The sequence below is a fragment of the Zalophus californianus genome, chromosome 5 (assembly GCF_009762305.2).
Source record: "Zalophus californianus isolate mZalCal1 chromosome 5, mZalCal1.pri.v2, whole genome shotgun sequence".
Taxonomy (NCBI): domain Eukaryota; kingdom Metazoa; phylum Chordata; class Mammalia; order Carnivora; family Otariidae; genus Zalophus; species Zalophus californianus.
The window spans coordinates 94065171-94084975 of NC_045599.1; the positions used below are offsets into that span (position 1 = coordinate 94065171).

A 19805-nucleotide genomic window follows, 5' to 3' on the forward strand; every position below is an offset into this window, starting at 1 on the left:
TTAAGAGAACTGGCAGTTTCTTTCAGTCTCTTAGGAAAATGTTCACTCTGGGGAAGCCAATCACCATGTAAGAAGACCACATACCCTGAGACTATCATACTATGAGGAGGCCCAAGCTAGCAAGGCAGAGAAATGTCCACCGAGAGCCCATTCATCAAACATTTCAGCCCAGATACCAGACTTGTGAGTAAATAATCACTCAGGTGACTTCAGCGCCAGCTGTCATCTGATTACAATGCCTGAAAGATCCCAAATGAGAATCAACCAGCTGAGACTTAACAAAGCTCAGAGAACACCGAGAGATGATAATACAATGACTGTTATTTGATAAGCTACTAAGTTTTGGTGAGAGATAACGAGAACATAATCTGCCAACATTTCATTTCATATCATATCATATCATATCCCCCTTCCCTATTTTTTTAATTTCAGTACTTATCACTTTCTAATATAATATATATTTTACTTATTTATCTTGCTTTGTTACCTGTCTATTCCAATAGAATATCAACTGCATGATAGCGGTTATTTTTTCTGTTTGGTTGTCTATTGCATCTGCAGAGCTTAAAGCAGTGCCTAGCACACAGTAAGTTATCAAAGGACATGGCTTACTGGATTAAAAAATCATTACATAGAAAAGATAGCATGAAACAGGCAAGAAATAGTTAACATTTTATTATCACTTTAACCATTAAAATGTAGAGTCATTACTAAAAGTGAATGTTAATGGTAATTATATTTTTATTGCTTAAATAAAACAAAACCAATCCAAAGCATACTCAACACAAGATGTGATGAAGTCTATCCTCATTATTTGCAGATAGTCTATGGCTATACCACCTTGAACGCGCCTGATCTTGTCTGATCTCGGAAGCTAAGCAGGGTCGGGCCTGGTTAGTACTTGGACGGGAGATTCTCCTACTTGAAAATTTGTCTACTTGGTAAAATTTGTAACTCCAGAAATACTTGTGACCATTCATGCATAGGTGTACAACAACAAAATAATCTGAGTAGCCCAATGGGTTCCTTCCAAGCGTAGGGAGAACAAAGCAACACTCTGCTTTCGTGTTTCATCTTTCATACTATAAACAAGTAAGTATTCTTTCATGGCCTTTTTGGTGCTCCATTTTTTTTTGCACTTTTGTGCTTTCTATTCGTGATTTTACTGTTTACAATACTCCCCAAGAATAGTAAAGTGCTGCATAGTGCCCCTCCATGAAAAAAAGGCTGTTATGTACCTCATACTGAAAATACATGTGTTATTAGATAAGCTTCGTCCAGGCATGAGTGTTAGGGATGCTGGCTATGAGTTCAATGTTAATGAATCAATGACATACAGTAAACAATGTGTCTTTAAACAGAAGCACATATAAAACAAGGTTATATGTTCATCAATGAAAATGTTGTGACCGGAGGCTGCAGGAACTTAACCTATATTCACCCTAGAAACAATAGTTTAATATTTGCTAATTCAGTGTTCACCGCAACTTTATAGAACATAAATACTGAATAAGAAAATTTGACTCTATTTCTCAGAATCTTACAGAGGTCATTATTAATAGATTATGCTGCAACTGTGCATGGAACATACACATTTTGAGTAATGGATGTGAATCTGAAAAAGTGCAAGTATAATTTTTGGTGAATACACCTGCCCCATTAATGGAAGTCATTACTTAAAAAATATCATACTGCAAATTTTCGCAAGATGAAAAATATTATTTAAATGTAAATAATAACCTTCTTTATATGTTTTATCAATTTAGATTTCTAGATACCAGTTTTTCTTAAAGCAAGTTTGACTATTACTAAAAATAATAGCAAACATTTATATGATATTTTCTATGCACTAGGTACTATTCTAAACATTGTATCTATTACCTATATTTACATTCATTTAATGTCACAAATGTTCCTATTAAAAACTGCAGAGATATGATTCCATACAGGCAATGGAGTTACAAGAGTCTGTTCTCATACCATTAGGAGATACATACCACTACCTCTCAAGATGGATGAAAGGGAATACTCAAACAGCATAGTTGTCAATTAGCTGGACAAACCTTGATGATCCAACAATATCTTATGATCCAAGAATCTCTCAAATGTTTGTTTAACACATTTTAATTCCCAATCCGGAATTTTTCTCTGTCTCCCAAGTTTTGACCACAGATGAGATTGCATCTACCTTTGGGATCAGGTCTAGGGTCTTTTATACTTCCTTTGATTCCCAAACTGCTCACAATAAAACCAAGTATATGTGACACATGAAACGAGTGTTGAATAGCTGAATTTAAAATAAGAAAACTTATTTTGGGGGTTCATCACTAATGTAAACACAGAAACATATGCCTACTAACTCTTGATAAAAACAAGCCCAGTTGAAAATAGTCAAAGAATTCACCATGCATGTAATTTTTATATTTCTCTGTTGAAATATCAATATTAAAAAAAATGAAGGCAGTACAATTTAGCTACCACGAACACAGGCTTGGTCCAAATCCTGCCTGTACTATTAATAATGCTACTTAATTTCTCGTTTTTAATTCTCTTATTTATAAATATGAGGGTAATAATTATACCTGGCTCACAGGCTTGTGACAAGCACTAAATAGTACTTTGCATGTAAAGTACTCATAATAATGCTTCCTACAAGTGCTCACTAAATGTTGACTATTATTACTATTACTATTATTATAAAATAGCCATCCCCTTTTTAGTTCTTCTATATCAAACCTACGAAAACCAAAACATACCAATGTTACTTTTATATTTCATCGTAAGTTTTACTTTGAAAGCTCCTCATGAAAATTAAGTCACAATATTTAAAAATTTTTAAGTTCTTTCATCTCTACCAGAGACTTGTTGCAATTAGAGCTAATTATCATTAGCCATATATATTTTCTTTTTTTTTTTTTTTTTGAATGTTGACCTACCAGTCTGGTTTTATTTTTTTAATTATTTTTAAGATTTTATTTATTTGAGAGAGAGAGAATGAGAGAGAGCACGAGAGGGAAGAGGGTCAGAGGGAGAAGCAGACTCCCTGCTGAGCAGGGAGCCCGATGTGGGACTCGATCCCAGGACTCCAGGATCATGACCTGAGCCGAAGGCAGTCGCTTAACCAACTGAGCCTCACAGGCGCCCAGCCATATATATTTTCTTAATGCTGTTTGTAAAACAAAGCAAAAAACTGTAAAGTGAAAAAAAAATTTCCAAATAAAACACACTTAGAAAAGCACGTGCCTTTCTAAGTGTCATGTTTTGTCATAGGGCTATAACTAAAAATGTGTATGTATGGTGTAGGGTGAGAAGGGGGAGATCCCATGCCCAAAGGATTGAACCTCACTAGGAGAAAAGTGATTTTTTCAGTGCAGTTGATGAGTATCACTGTCCAATAATAAAAAGATAAAAGATACTAAATATAAGACATGAATTTCTCAAATTTAAATTTTTTATTAATTCCTTTTATTCTGTGACTCTGAAATTAAGGTTTATTTATCAAGAAACACTATGCAAAAATAACATGGGATCAATTGTATTTTTTTCTCAAATTATGGTAAATTCTGAACGGAAGTTTGTTTATTCGGAGGAAAAATAGAATATTTACTCTCCTTGTTTTAGAAAGCACTGACTTCTATCATACAAGAAACAAAAGCAGGCATTTCTTAACCCTGAGAAACTTAACAACCACTGACTGAATAAATTAGGATTAGTGTTAGAAATCAACATTGGAATATAAAGGCATTATAATTAAACTATCAAACATAATTTTCACATTTAACTGAATGAGAAATTATATGAGAAAATAATATTTCTCGTACATATCCTTTCCCTAAACCTCAACAATTTTAGACTGGCAATATTCAAAATAACAAATGTTACTTTGGTTATATAATTTTGTCCACAAAGTTTAAAGAACAATGTAAATCCATAAATCAAAATTACATTTAGAAATTTAAATATCCAATACATGAGTTTCACATCTATAAATTCATTTTGAAACTCATCTTTATAATGAGACTAAATTTCCATTATAATTTTCCATTTTTCTATTTATTCTGAAATGTTCAGGGCACTTGTTTTAGCAGCTGTTCAAGCACAGAACATTTTTTCCTTTAACAAAATAATTATTGCTGTAATAATCTGTAATTATGGTTTATAACTGCAATAATCCCAAAGAAATCAGTCATTACCATAGATCACAAGTAATCGTTAACTACTGTTAATGACCTATTTCTTAGGGATTATTGTTTTCGTAAACCATGACCATATCACCACAAATATGGAAGAGCAAGACAATATAATACAAATGAGATCATAATATAATAATAAACTTATTTTGTAACATTAAAAGCCATTAAGCATCTAAATTAAAGCACACATAACGAGAGCATATAATTTTCTTTGTTCAACACTAACTGAAGTGTTTAGTCTGCACAAAAGAAACTGAATACTGCCACATATGGTGGTATAAACTAGAGCCACATTAGGCACTTTTTGTAATATAAAACAATCATTTTTAAGTAGAACACAGATATCTTTAAAAGGCAGATTCCTTCCCAATGACCAAAAAAAAAAGGTAAGAAAACAAATGTTAAAAATTTTCTATATATTGGGCATTAGAGACTGAAATGTTATTAAAACTACATAGTATATGCAACTATAGAAACTCCTTGAATTTATATTAATCAAGAATCAGGTCTTACTTAATTCATTCAATGGACCTATTTAAATATCAATACATTATTACATTGAAGTTAATTCCATTTGTGTATCTCAGAACAGCTATACTTTCATTCAGTACCCTTTTGTAGGAAAACAGGTATTATTTTATAACTGAATCTTTTTACTTTTTACATTGCAAGGTCATATTTGATATATATGAAGCCATGTGTAATGGATATGAAGTGTAATGAAACAAACACCTGTTTAATCCCCTATCCAACTTAAGAACCAATGCTAGCCCTCCTGAAACATATCCCCTTACCTGCCACCCTAGAGGTAACCATGATCCTGTATTTGGCGCTTACTATTCTCTGAAAATTTTTTTTCATTTTATCACTTATGCATATATTCCTAAATAATATATTTTTAGTCTCATTTGTTTTGGGGCTTTAAGTGCTTCATATTCCATACAGTTTTCCTGAAAACTGTGTTACTTCACTAGCTATCTTATCTCTGACATTCATCCTAAGTATACCTGTACTTCGTTCATTTTTACTGTTCTAGACGACTGTACTGTATAAGCACATTATACATATATATGCAGGTATTTGAGCTGTTTCCACTTTGTGCCTTTAAGAACAAGGAGACTATGAACACTCAGTCTCACAGCACTTGTGGAGAAGAGATTTTCTAGAGGACATTCCTAAGACTGCAAATGCCAGGCCAGCAGGGATTCAAATGTTCCACTTTGCAAAATAACACCAGATTGACTTCCATCCCATTTCCAATTGATTTACTTTAGATTCCTACCACAAGTGTGTAAGAATTCCCTTTGATCTACATTCTCCTATAAGAGTTCTTATTTTTGCCAACCTACTGGGAGTAAAATGGTATCTCATGTGCCTTATGTTTCTAAAATACTCAAGTGTATGGGTTCATTTTTTATTATTTTTGCAATTTAGTTTTAGTTTAATTGCAAATTGGTAAGAATGTGGACACTCTGATGCTATGTGACTGAAATTTGTTGAGACTTGGTTTATATGCAAATACTTGTTCAACTTTTAAAAACTGACATGCAATTCCCATTATAACATTATATAAGTGTAAAATATAATGATTTGATATTTGTATATATTAGGAAATGATCACCACATTAAGTCCAATTAACATTTATCACCTCCCATAGTCACCAACTTTTTTTATGATAAGGTCTTTTAAGATTTATTCCCTCAACAACTTTCAAATATATAATACAGTACTATTAACTGTAGTCACCACACTGTACATTACATCCCCATGACTTATTTTACAAGTGGAAACTTATACCTTTTGACCACATTTACCTACTTTGCCCAGCCCCCCACTCCCCTCCTCTGGCAACCACGAATCTGTTCTCTATCTATGGGTTCAGTTTTTTTTTATGTTTTACTTTCAGATTCTACATATGAGATCATACGGTATTAGTCTTTGTCTGACTTACTTCACTTAGCATAATGTCCCAAGGATCCATCTTTGTTGTCACATATGGCAAGATTTCATTCTTTTTCATGGCTGAAAAATATTCCATTTTACACACACACACACACACACACACACACACACACACACACACTTTCTTTCTCCATTCATCCATCAATGGACATTTAGATTGCTCCCATGTCTTGCTATCGTAAATAAAGCTGCAATGAACATATGGGGTGTAGATATCTTTTCAAGTTAGTGTTTTTGTTTTCTCTGAATAAATACAGAGAGGCGGAATTGCTGGATATTATGGTAGCTCTATCTTTAATTTTATGAGGAACTTCCATACTGTTTTCCACAGTGGCTACATCAATTTACATTCCCACCAACAGTGAATGAGGCTTTCCTTCTCTCTACATCATTGCCAACACTTGTTTTCTCTTATCTTTCAGATAAAAGTCATTCTAACAGGTGTGAGGTGCTTTCATTGTGGTCTTAATTTCCATTTCCCTGATGACTAGTGATGTTGAGCACGTTTTGATGCATCTGTAGTTGCTGAGTTGTATGAGTTCTTCACATATTTTGGATATTAACCTTTCATCAGATATATATGTTTGCAAATATTTTCTCCCATTGGGTAGGTTACCTTTTCATTCTGTTAATGAAAACTTTCAATGAAGAACCTCAGCAAAGATCTATTGGTAGAAAACATTCTGGTTTTGTCTGAAAATGTCTTTTGTTCGTCCTTGTTCTTGAAAGGTACTTTTGCTGATATATAATCATAGGATTGCTGTTATTTTGGCTCAATTTTTAAAAAATAATACTCTACCTTCCTCTGGCTTACATTTTTACTTTTGAGAAGTAAGTTTATCAGTCTATTTTATACTTCTCAAGCTGCTTTGGAGATAATCTGTCTCTGGGACTACACAGTATGCCTAAAAAAATTTTTTTTTTTGACTGGTATATGTTGGGCTTGCTGTATCAATGGATTCATGTCTTCCATTAATTCCAAAAAAATTCTCAAATAGATTATCTTCATTACTGCCTCTGTTCCACCTTCTCTATTCTGTTTTCCTGGGACTGATGTGACACCCTGATGTTTCATCCCATCCTTTAACTTCTTCTTTAATATTCTCACTTCCTTGTTTCTCCACATTCTTAAAAATTTCTTCAAAACTAACTGCCAATTTGCTAATTCTTAGCTAGGTCTAATTTACTGTTTTACACATCCATTAAATTTTAGATCACAAAAGTTTTTCTTCAATATTAAAAGTTTTACCTGAGTCTCCTTCAATCTGCCTTAGTCATTTGTCATACTCTTGTTTGCTCATTTGTTACTCTCTTTTTCATTTCTTTAAACATTTCATACATAATTATTTTATATTCCCATCCAATTCCAGTATCTTAAGTCCTTGGGAAGGTCTAAGTCAAATAGGTAATTTATTGTTTCTGTTAGTGCTCAATGATGACATCTTGTTTCATTATTTGTGTACTTGTCATTTTTAAAATTATGAGCACTCATTTGGTGATGTGAATCTGCAGGATTCTCAAGGCCCTAAATTATGCTTGCTATTCATCAGAGAAGGCTTTAATTTACTTTTTTGCTGGAAGCCAAGGGTCTCTATCATTTTGGCACTTTATCCCCTTTCAAGGGTCCAACTTAATATATGAAGCTTAAGGTTAGTACACATACCTTGCTATGGACCTAAGGCCTTGCCACCAATTTAATCACTGATATTGATAATTTCCCTTTGAAAGCAAAACTGCCTTTTGCCTTTGTTCGCTGTTGGCTAGTCCCATTCTGGTTAAAGTTCATTTTTTTGAGGGAGAAACAGTCAGAAGAGGTGGGGAGGCTGGAGGACAGAGGAGTGGAGAGTAGCAGAGGGGAGGAGAAGGAACCTCAAAAATTTCATGTACTTATTTCAAGCCCAGCAATGCATTAAAAAGTTTATCCAGGAGCTGACTGTTTTGCATCTGAAAAGCCTTTCAGAGCATCAAGCTGACCGCAAAAAAGTGAAAGCTACTACTGATTCTTTACTATTAAAAAGAAGCAAACACTATTGGGATATACACTAAAGAGAAAAATGTAATTTTAGAGGCAGCTGGCCATAATATAATTGAGTTAACGTAGAAAACAAATCTGAAAAGATACTATATGGGATGCCACTGAGTCATTAGACAAAAGAAAAACCTTTCAAAAATACCACGACACAGGCTTACAGGGCAACCACAGAGCTACAAAAAGATACCTAATGGAAAAGACAAAGAGGGATGAAAATGCAGCCTGTATTCTACACACCAATTTGTGCACTCCACTATGGTGCATCTGCATTTAAGGGGCACAAAGACACCAAATGTACTACTGAGCTAATAAGAAAGTAAAATAAATCCCCAAAGGCCAAAATGATGTGAGGGCTAAAACCTAGAGATATAAGCATGGAAAAAACTAGAGAACCTGAGTTTCTCCTTGATGGACAAAGGACAAAGCCTAGGGCATGTCCAATGTGAGAAGCCCAACAAAAGCTGAGACACAGTCACACCCTTAGTGAAAAAAATGAACTGGAGGGGGAAAAAACCTGCCCTTGGCAGAGAAAGACAACAGAGAAACTTGTCTGACTTGACTTTAACATTAGGTAGAGAGGAGGAAAAAACCCTCAAGTCAGACCTCACCTGGTTTGTGGCCCTAATACAGACAACAATGTGATATGAAGAACCTTATTCTAAGGAAATAGTTCACATGGTATTGAGTTGGTAGTTCTCATTTAGTTAATGGACTAAACCTTCCAATTAAAGGACAGGATGGTCAGAATAGGTTTTTTTTTTTAAAAAGAAAGAACTATATACTAAGAGTGATGTACTTTAAATATTAAGACACAGACAGACTGGAAGTAAATGCATGGAGAAGGATATACTTTGTAAACAGAGAGCACAGAAGGCACTGACTTCAGTAATATCAGTAAGACTGATTTCAAGATGAAAGATTTCAATAGGAAAGACAAAACAATTATAGGTATCTATATGAAGCACAAATTGACAATTAAAAGTAGCTAAGACAAATCCACAATTCTATTTAGAGATTATAACAGCTCTCTCTATAAATAATAGAAACAGATCAAAACAAAACACTAAGTCAGTAAAGACAAAGAATACATGAACAACGCTATTAAAACCATCCTGACTTAATTTCTATTTATAAACTGCTATTCCCAAATGGTAAAATACATATTCTTTACAAGTGTACATGGCATGTTTACCAGGACATACCATATACTAGGTCATAAAACAAGTCTCAATAAATTTTAAAAGTTTGAAATCCTATAAGATAATCTCTGAACAATGTAGAATTAGAAATCAGCAACAATAAGAAAACTTCTAAGAAAACCCCAAATACTTGGAAATAAAAAGCACATACTTCAAATTCCATAAATTAACAAAGAAATACAGATTAGAAAACATTTTTAACTAAGTGATTATAAAAATAAAACATCAAAATTCATGAGATGCAAGTACAACAATGCTTAACAATGAAATTATAACTTTAAATGTTTCTACTAGAAAAATACGAAAAATCTAAAACTCAAAGATGTGGAATCTCTATCTAAAATTAGGGAGGAAAAAGATGAAATAAAATCAGTAGTATAAGGCAGAAAATAATAAAGCTAAAATAACTTATGAAATAAAAAATGAACAAACAATAAAGAAAATCAATAAAACTAAAAGTTGGTTCTTTGAAAAGATTAACAAAATTAATAAATATCTAATTGGGGTCAATGAGGGGAAAAGAAAAAAAAGGCAACAACTGTCAATGTCAAGAATGAGGAGGGGCGCCTGGGTGGCTCAGTCATTAAACGCCTGCCTTCGGCTCAGGTCATTATCCCAGGGTCCTAGGATCCAGCCCCGCATCAGGCTCTCTGCTCAGCGGGAAGCCTGCTTCTCCCTCTCCCACTCCCCCTGCTTCTGTTCCCTCTCTCGTTGTGTCTCTCGCTGTCAAATAAATAAATAATATCTTTAAAAAAAAAAAAGAATGAGGGGTGGGTGGGTAAAGGGGTGAACAGAGTCAAAAGTTAAAAACTTCCAGTCGAAAACTAAGTCATGGGGATAGAATATACAGCATGGTGACTATAGTTAATACTGTACTGCATATTTGAAAACTGCTAAGTGGGTAGATATTTAAAGTTCTCATCACAAGAAGACAATAACTGGTGATAGATGTTAACTAGACTTACTGTGGTGATCACTTTGCAATATATACAAATATCAAATCATTATGTTGGATACCTGAAACTAATAATGTTCTATGTCAAGTATGCTTCAGTTAAAAAAAAAAAAAAAGAACGAAAGGAACATCATTTCAGATCCTATAGACAGTAAAAGAATAATAACAGAATATTAGAAATAACTTTATTCCAATAAATTTAAAAATAGGACAAATTCCTTGAAAGATACAAATGACTAAATTTAAGCCCAGGAGAAACAGAAAATTTCAATAGTCCTATATCAATTGAAGAAATCGAACTTGTAATTCTGAACCTTCTAGGCCCACTCACTTTGCTGGTGAATTCTATAAAACTTTTAAGAAAGAAATAATACTCCTACTCCACAAACTCTTTCAGAAGATAAAGAAAGAAGAGGAATCACTTCCTCACTCATTTTATGAGGCCAGTATTACCCTGTTACCAAAACCAGGCAAAGGCATCACAAGAAAATAAAACTACAGACAAATATCCTTCATGAACATCAATATAAAGTAACAATTTTTTTCGCAAACTGGATCTAACCCTATAGAAATGAAAACTATATCATAACCAAGTAGGATTTATCCTGGGAATGTAAAGCTAGTTTAACACAGAAAAATCAATCAATGTAATTCACTATATTAGTAAAAAAAGAGAAAAAATAGGTCATTTGAATAGGTGGATAAAAAGCATTAAAAAAAAATGCCGCATTCATTATAAATAGCTGGAGGAACAGAAGGGAATTTCCTCAAATTTATTATGAACATCCTTTAAAAAAACCTACAGATAACATCCTACAACAACAGTGAAAGGCTCAATGCTTTATATGTACAAAAAGAAACAAGGCCAGACTATCCACTCTCACCACTTTTATTCAACACTGTACTGAGGTCCTACCAGTGGAATAAGGCAAGAAAAAGAAATAAAAGGCAAGAAGACAAGACATTAAACTGTCTTTGTTCGCAGATGATATGTCATATATAACAATCCAAAAGAATCCACAAAAAAGCCATTAAAATAAGTAAATTTAGCAAAATCATAGGACACAAAGATAAAAATCAATTCTGGTTTTATAGAGTAGCACAGAATAATTATAAAATTTACAATACCATCAAAAATATAAAGAAATAAATTTAGTGAAACATTTTTAATACCTGTGCACTGAAAGCAATAAAACATTGCAAAGAAAATTAAGGGACAACTATATAAGCGGAACAATATACCATGTCTGTGAACTGGAAGACTCGATATTGTTAAGATTGCCCAAATGGATGCACTGATTGAGGCAATCCCAATCAAAATTCTAGTGAGTCTTTTTTTAAAGAAATTAACAAGCTGATGCTAAAATTAATATAGAAAGGCAAAAGAGTTGGAACAGAAAGAACCATTTTGAGAAAGAAGAATGAGATGGGAGTACTTAGATTACCTGACTTCAAGATTTACAAAGTTACAGTAACCAAGACAGTATAACACTAACATAAGGAAGGACATATAGATCAATGGTACAGAATAGAGTCCGGTAATAAATAAAAAGAGCTCTTTATAATCAATTGATTTTGACAAAGGTGTTACAATAATTCAACAAGGAAAAAGATAGCTGTTTCAGCAAACGGTGCTGGAACAACCATATAACTGTATGGGGTGGGGAGGGGGCCTTACCGTTAACTCACACTATTCACAACAATTAACCCTAAGTTGTTCCAACTTAAACATAATAGCTAAAAACTATTAGACTTCTAGAAGAAAACACAGAATATCATCTCTGTGACTTGGGTGGCAGATTTCTAAAATACAAAAAGCACAAGTCAGAAAGAAAAAATTGAAAAGGTAGGTCATCAAAATTTAAAACTTCTGCTCTTTGAAAAATAGTTAAAGAAGATACACCACAGGCAGGGAGAAAATACTTGCAAAGATATATGTGAAAGAGAGATTATATATAGAATATATAAAACACTCTTACAATTCCAGTAAGAATACGTATAAAAGAACAAACAAACCAATTTAAAAACGGGCAAAAATGTGAACAAACATTTCACAAAAGAAGATATATGAATAGGCAAAAAGCACACCACCATTAATTATCAGGGAAATGCAAATTAAAACCACAATGAGACACTACTATTAGATACCCAGCAGAATGGCTAAAGTTAAGAAGACAATATCAAATCATGATGCAGATGTGGAGCAAATGAAACTCTCATACATTGTTAATGAGAATGAAAAATGGTACACTTTGTAAAACAGTATAGCAGTATCCTATAATATTAAACATACATTTCTCATATGACCCAGCAATCTTAGGTATTTACCCATGAGAAATAAAAATTTAAGTAGATACAAAGATTTGTCTGCAAATGTTCATAGCACCATAATTCATAATAGCCCCAAAACTGAAAGTGGAACTCAAATGTCCATCACACAGTGACTAGATAAAGTATGGTAAAGTCATACTATGGAATACTATGCAGCAATAAAAGGGACAAAACATTAACATACATGATATATTTGAATGTCAAAAACATTATGCTATGCAAAGTCAAACACAAAAGACTACTTATTATATGATTCCATTTATAAGGAAATCTAAAAGAGACAAACTACAGTGACACAAACCATGGTTCCTGGGTCAAGAGACAGGGAAAGGGATCAAAGAGTACTGAGGAAATTATTTGGAGTGAAGGAAGTGTTCTCTATCTTGAATGTGGTGATAGTTACACGGCTGTGAATAACTTAATTCACCAAACTATATACTAAAAAAAATATATATATTTGCAACTCTCTGAGAGATAAGGAGCTCATTTTTCTAAAATACAAAGAGCTCTTAAAAAAAAAAAATCAATGAGAAAAGGACCAACAACCCAATAAAAAGCCAAGAAATGAACAGGTCATTACAGAATGAGATGACTAAATAGCTCTTAAATAAATTTAAGCAATGCCTAATTGCACTGATATGAGAATGTTAAATTATACTGAAAAACAATTTTTCACCTACAGAAGTGCTAAGAATTCAAAAGGCTAGTAAATCATCCTGTGAAGGCAATATGGAAACACTCCCAAAGAGCTGATGGACAGGTAAATTGATACAGTCCTTACCAAGAGTAATTTGGCAGTATCTATAAAAGTTTATCCTTTCCCCAACAGTAATTCCACTCTGGAAATTTATCTTATATATATACTTGCAGACATGTAAAATGACTTATGTATGTCGTTAATCTATATGGAATTAATTTTAATAGCTGACGATGACAACTCAAATGACTTTCAGTGATGGACGGAATGGTTAAATAAATTATGATACAGTATGATACATTCAAAAAATAAAATATTATGCATCTATAAAAACATAAGAATTTTCTGTATACTGATTTGAAAATAGCTATAAAATACACGGTTAAATGAAGAAAAAAAGGCAGGAACAGAACGTTAAGGGTGGTATGCCACATCCAAAGTAAATAAAGGGGGTAAGAATTTTTAAGTTCCTAATTGTTTGTATATGCATACAGAAACTTTGAAAATATGCGCAAAACTAGTAAGAATTGCTACTTAGAGTGAAGAACAAGAGGACAGATCACAGAATTGAAACAGAAGACATTTTAATTTCTTTTTTCTAGACGATCTGCATACATTACCTCTTCAAAAAGATCAGGTGAATTAATTCAAATAAAGTTTGGTATGAAAAGTAACTAAAAGAATAGACACATTAAGGTGATATGCAAAGATAGATCACAAACTTGGGGACAATGTTTACATATCAAATAACAAAAGGATTAATGTCAAAAATACATAAAGATCTCAATCAGTAAAGAGAAAAACTAATCCAAATGGTGAGGAGAAAATGAACAAAATTTATATATATATCACTGATAATGATACAATAGTCAACAAACACAAGACAACACTAAACTTCATTAATAATTATGGGAATAAAAACTAAAATACTCATGAGATATATTACCTCAACAGTAAAAATTTAAGTCTAACATTATGAGCTGTTGGCAAAGACCTAGATCAGGGTGGCTGGGATGTAAAGTAGTAAATCACTCTGTAAACTGTTTTGGCATCATCCACTGAAACTCTGTAATAGGTATACATAACAATCTTTACGGCAGCACTCATTTTACTAGCAAAAAAACAGAAAAAACACAAATATCTACTGACAAGAAAATGCATAAATACATTTGGTATATTCAAACTACAGAGAACAGTGGCAGTGCAAATGAAGGAACTATAGCCACAGCATCAACACACACACTCTCATAGGTGCGATACTGAGAGAAAAAAAAAATAAAGCAAGTTGTAGAGGAATCATTACATATATATATGTATAATTATATATGTATTTATGTGTATATATACACATACATATATATGTACATATGTGTACATATTATACATGTGTATATGTATATATATGCAGTAATACTACGAATAATAAAAGGCACCAATTGATAAACACAAAATTCAAGATTACAAGTATTTTCTGCTGGTAGGAAGGATAGATTTGGACAGAGAACAATGGGAACAGCACAGATACCTATACTGACCTATTCTTTAAGCTTGTGTGATGGTGCTGTTATTGCTAGTCACTATGTTTCAATGTATGTAAACAACCTTTTGTATGTATTTAATATTTAATAATTTTCAAAACTCGACTGAAAGAAGAAATCAATCATGAAAAGACTAAAGGCTGCAAAAAATACTGTGCCTCAATTTAATTTATAAACAATGAAATCTTAAGAAGAGAAAACATTTGTAGATAAGGTTTACTAAACAATTGTTTTTAAAAAGAGTTTAGATAGGAAATCATTGAGAGTGTGACTCTCATCCTCTACCATTCCCTTTCCAAAACGATCAGAGGAAGAAACATAAAAGAAAAAAAAAAGAATTCTGGAACTATAATTGAAGTATCTCCTATCAGAAATATATAAAGCCACTTCCATTCTCATACTCATTTCATTTTTTTAAAATGTGAAAAATGTATTTACTTAATTTTATTCCCTATGTTCCTGAAAGGATTTAAAGGGACATACAGCAGTAAATAAATCCTCCTTCAATAAACGATTAAAGAAAAATAATGAGGAAATTGAGGAATTAAAATATAATAATAAACCAAAGCCATGGTGAAGGCTAATACACAAATGCAAAACCATAATGAGGTCTTCTACAATTTTTTACTGGATAAAATTGGGCTCTGAATTTACAGTCGACTATAGCAAAGAAGGAAACATGATTAGTTAAAAAAACATGATTAGTTACAAGTTAATGAACTCTACTCAAATACCATTATAGGCTTTTCTTGATACTGATTCCAGAGAACTGGAAGGAGAACTGAAAATTGACCACCAAGCAACCAAAATACCCAGAAGGTTAATGAAATTAATGGCTTATTAGAGGACAAGGATTTGGGGGAATACATAAAAACAATTAGCAGCAAAATTATTAAAGTGACTAACGAAACTACCTAAGATTCAACATAATACCATATATAGTTATATAAAATGTACTGACCTTCCTGAATTGCCTTATCCACAGTTATCCCAGAAGGTGAATGTAGAAGCTTTTGGTAATTCTGAGCATTTTGGTCAAACAACTGTACAAGAAGAGTGCACGTCTTTTCATATTCACATCTGCTGACAGTGCACAACTGCTCCAGCTGCTGAAACACAGTAGCAGTATCATCCAGTGGATCATCTAAATTATCTCTGCAAATACAGAACAAGTGTGCAGACAACATTAGAATATGATATGCTTTTATTCACCACAAATAAATTTTATGTTAAATAAAAATTCTATCATGGATAAAGAAACAAAAGACAAACAGATTGGGAGGTAAGAAATAAAATGTAAATGAAAATTCTATATTTGAAGACAACATGATTATATACACAAAAGTCCCAAAGAAACCACACACAAAAAAAGCTACTACCTCTTACAGATGAGTTTACCAAGGTCCTAGCATACAGGGTCAATATACAAAATTCAACTGTATCACTATGTTATAAGCCATGAACAATTGGAAATTGACCTTTAAAAAACTGCACCTTCCAAAGGCACCAGAAAAATCTAATTAATTAGATCTAATTAAACATACATAAAATCTGAAGGCTGAATACCATACAACAGTGAGGAAAGAAATCACCAAAGAACTAAATAAACTAAAAGATAAACATGCTCACTGACTAAAGACTTGATCCTGCTGAGATGTCACTTCTTCCCCCCAAAAATTAATCTACAAATTTAAAACAATCCCAGTCAAAATTCCAGCAGGATTTTTTGGTAGAAACTGACAAGATGAATCCAAAATTTATATGGAAAAGCAAAGGAAGTAAAAGGGCTAAAACAATTGTGAAAAGGGAAAACCAAGGCAAAAGACTCACACTACCTGATTTCAAAGCTATTAAAGCTACAGTATTCAAGACAAGGTACTGGTAGAAGGAGAAACACATAGATTAATCAAAGCACATGTATGTGGTCAATTAATTTTTGAAGAGTATAAAGGCAATGCAATGGAGAGAATTTAGTCTTTTCAACAAATGGTGTAATTGGTCATCCATAAAAAACCAAAAAAGCAAAAACAAAAAATAAAAAACCAACTTCAAGCCTTAACTCATATCATATACAAAAATTAACTCAAAATGGATCAGAGAAGTAAATGTAAATTCTAAACCTATAAAACTTCTAGAAGAAACAGTAAAGGATAGATCAGACTTCATTAAACTCTAAAACTTCTGCTCTTTGAAAAAGACTGTCAGGGAAATGAAAAGGCAAGCTATGGACGGAGAGATAATATTTACAAAACACATACAATAAAAAGACTTGTGATCAGAATATACAGACCTTTCAAATCTCAATAAACCCAATTAAAAAAGAGGGGGCAACAAATTTAACAGGCACTTTGCCAAACAATACAAATGGTAAACAAGCATGTAAAACGATGCGCAACATTACTGGTCATTAAGGGAATGCAAATTAAATCCAAAATGAGGTACCACCTATTAGAACGACTAAAACTCTTAAAAACTGACAATATCAAGTACTGATGAGGATAAAGAGCAATTGGATCTCTCATACATTCCTAGTGGGAATGCAAAATGATACAGCCACTTTGAAAAATAGTTTGGCAGTTTCTCTTAAAGTAAAACATATACTTACCATTCAACCCAGAAATCTCCCACCCAAGCTATTTACCCAAGAGAAATAAAAACTTATCTTCCTACAAAAATTTGTTTAGGAATGTTTACAGCTGTTTTATTCATAATCAACAAAAACAGAAACAACCCAAATGTCCATCAACAGGTGAATGGATAAATAAACTGTGATACATCCATAAAATGAAATATTATTCAGCAATAAATTTTAAGAACTCCTGACGCAACATGGAGGAATCTCAAATGCATTATGCTAAGGGAAAGAAGCTGGACTACATACCATATGATTTCATCTATACAACATTCTGAAAAGGCAAAAACTACAGGAAAACAAAAAAATCAGTAATCGCCAGAAGCTGAGGTGGGGGGGAAGGGCTGACTACAAGGAACACAAAAGAATTTTCTGGGTTGATTGAACTATTCTCTATCCTAACTATAAGGGTAGTTCTACAACTGTATGCCCTTATCAGAACTCACAGACCTGTTCACTAAAAAGGGTGATTTTACACTAGGTAAATTATAACTCAAATGTCTGAAATTCCAAGATGCAAAAGATAAAAACACAACAGAAACATTTAGTTTTCAATACCTCACAACTATGGCAACAGATTCCAACCGAGACGTGATAAAGGCCTTCGTGATTTCTGGTGCGTAAGTGTCTAATAAGTGGGGTTCAGTTGATTTCACAAAAGGCACTGATGCTACCATCCTTTGCCACAGAGTTAATAAATAATGAACACTGTTGGGAGCAAATTCCCAATGCTACAAAGAAATAAAGCAAACGTTATTTAAAATGACATATCTTCCTAGAGTAAGAATTACAAAAACAAAATCACTAAAAAGATTTTTTTGACAAATTACTAAACACAGGCTTTAAAATTAATTTTATTCTAATTATATAGCCAATGAACATTTAACATAGCAAATTCTGTAAATGCAAAAAGGCATAAAGAAGAAACCAACAATCTCTCATTATTCTAATGTTAAAAATGTTAGTGTACTTCCTTCTAATCTTCTTTCCATGAATATTTTTCAGAGTTAATATCATGTAGAAAATGTGGTTTTAAAAACTCCCCCCAAACTTATAAAAAGAATTTTTCAAAAAAAATCTGTAAAAAATGTCTTTTTCATTTCTTCACAAAGATTTTATTATAGCTTCTCAATTCATTCTTCAATTATTAGATATTCAGATAGTGTCTAAATTTTTATTATAAAATATGTTCCAATGAAATTTTACCTAAAACCCTGGAATAAGTATTTCTAGCAAAGTACAGTAACAAATATTAAAAATCCCCACCAAATCTTATCAAGAAATTGTTTTAAAATTATCTACTCTTTAACATCAATTATATACTTTTATTTACCTGTAGGCTAGTAATGGTAAAGTTAGCAATCAATCTGATAACTTCAGGATATTCCTTCACCATAACTAATTCTCCCAGCTGATAATTTGTCTTTAAACGAGCCAAAAATCGGCAAAATTCATGATAATTACCTGGATCAGACAAACCCTAAATTATAAGACAAAAAGGAAGGCTTTTAAAAATACTTAAAAACAAACCAAGCTAATGACCTATCAATAAAATTCCAAGAGTATTCTATTAAGTTTTCCACAGTTTTCACTGGTACTCTGTGTCAACTGGGTAGATTATTAATGAAAGAAAACAAATGATTGCTGCTGGATTTAATCTTGTCATCAATGATTCGTAGTAACAAATTCAAAGTAGAGGATGCGGAAGAAGCTTTGCACTGTGATGACTAAGTTATGTTTGGGAACCCACTGTATTACACAAAAAATGTGCATGTGTGCGTGCATGCGTGGGTGTGTGCACGCATGTGTGCATGCACTGCAGCTTAAACAGAAGTCAACAGAAGACTTGAGAAATATTTAAGATGAAAATTCAGAATGGGTTCTTGAAGCCCTGGAAAAGAGTGGTACCAACTGAACTGAAGTTAAGATGGTATTTGTGCACACAAATAGAAATTTCTTTTAATTCAACAAATATTTATTGAGTACCTATAGACTCTGTGCCCTCAAGAAACTCCTGGTCCCTAAGTAGAGTCATTCAAAAAGTTAATGCAATGTAGGACAGAAAGTTTAACAGAAGCACCACAAGACACAGAGGTAAACTTGAGGAAGGAAAGGTTAAAAAGAAAGACCAAGAGGGGCGCCTGGGTGGCTCAGTCGTTAAGCGTCTGCCTTCGGTTCAGGTCATGATCCCAGGGTCCTGGGTTCGAGCCCCATATCGGGCTCCTTGCTCGGCAGGAGGCCTGCTTCTCCCTCTCTCCCTCTCTG

General features: G+C 32.9%; 1 protein-coding gene across 5 annotated transcripts in view; it reads right to left on the bottom strand.

Moving 5' to 3' along the window:
- Window positions 1–19805, bottom strand: part of RANBP17 (RAN binding protein 17) — a 324861-nt gene that overhangs the window by 269129 nt on the left and 35927 nt on the right. For all 5 annotated transcript variants that reach the window (XM_027605977.1, XM_027605978.1, XM_027605976.1 and 2 more), the window contains 3 exons: window positions 18874–19020; window positions 18099–18271; window positions 15870–16063 (listed from right to left, as the gene is read on the bottom strand). In XM_027605977.1, coding sequence (XP_027461778.1) covers window positions 15870–16063; window positions 18099–18271; window positions 18874–19020 — 514 coding nt within the window. The remainder of the gene's footprint in view (window positions 1–15869; window positions 16064–18098; window positions 18272–18873; window positions 19021–19805) is intronic.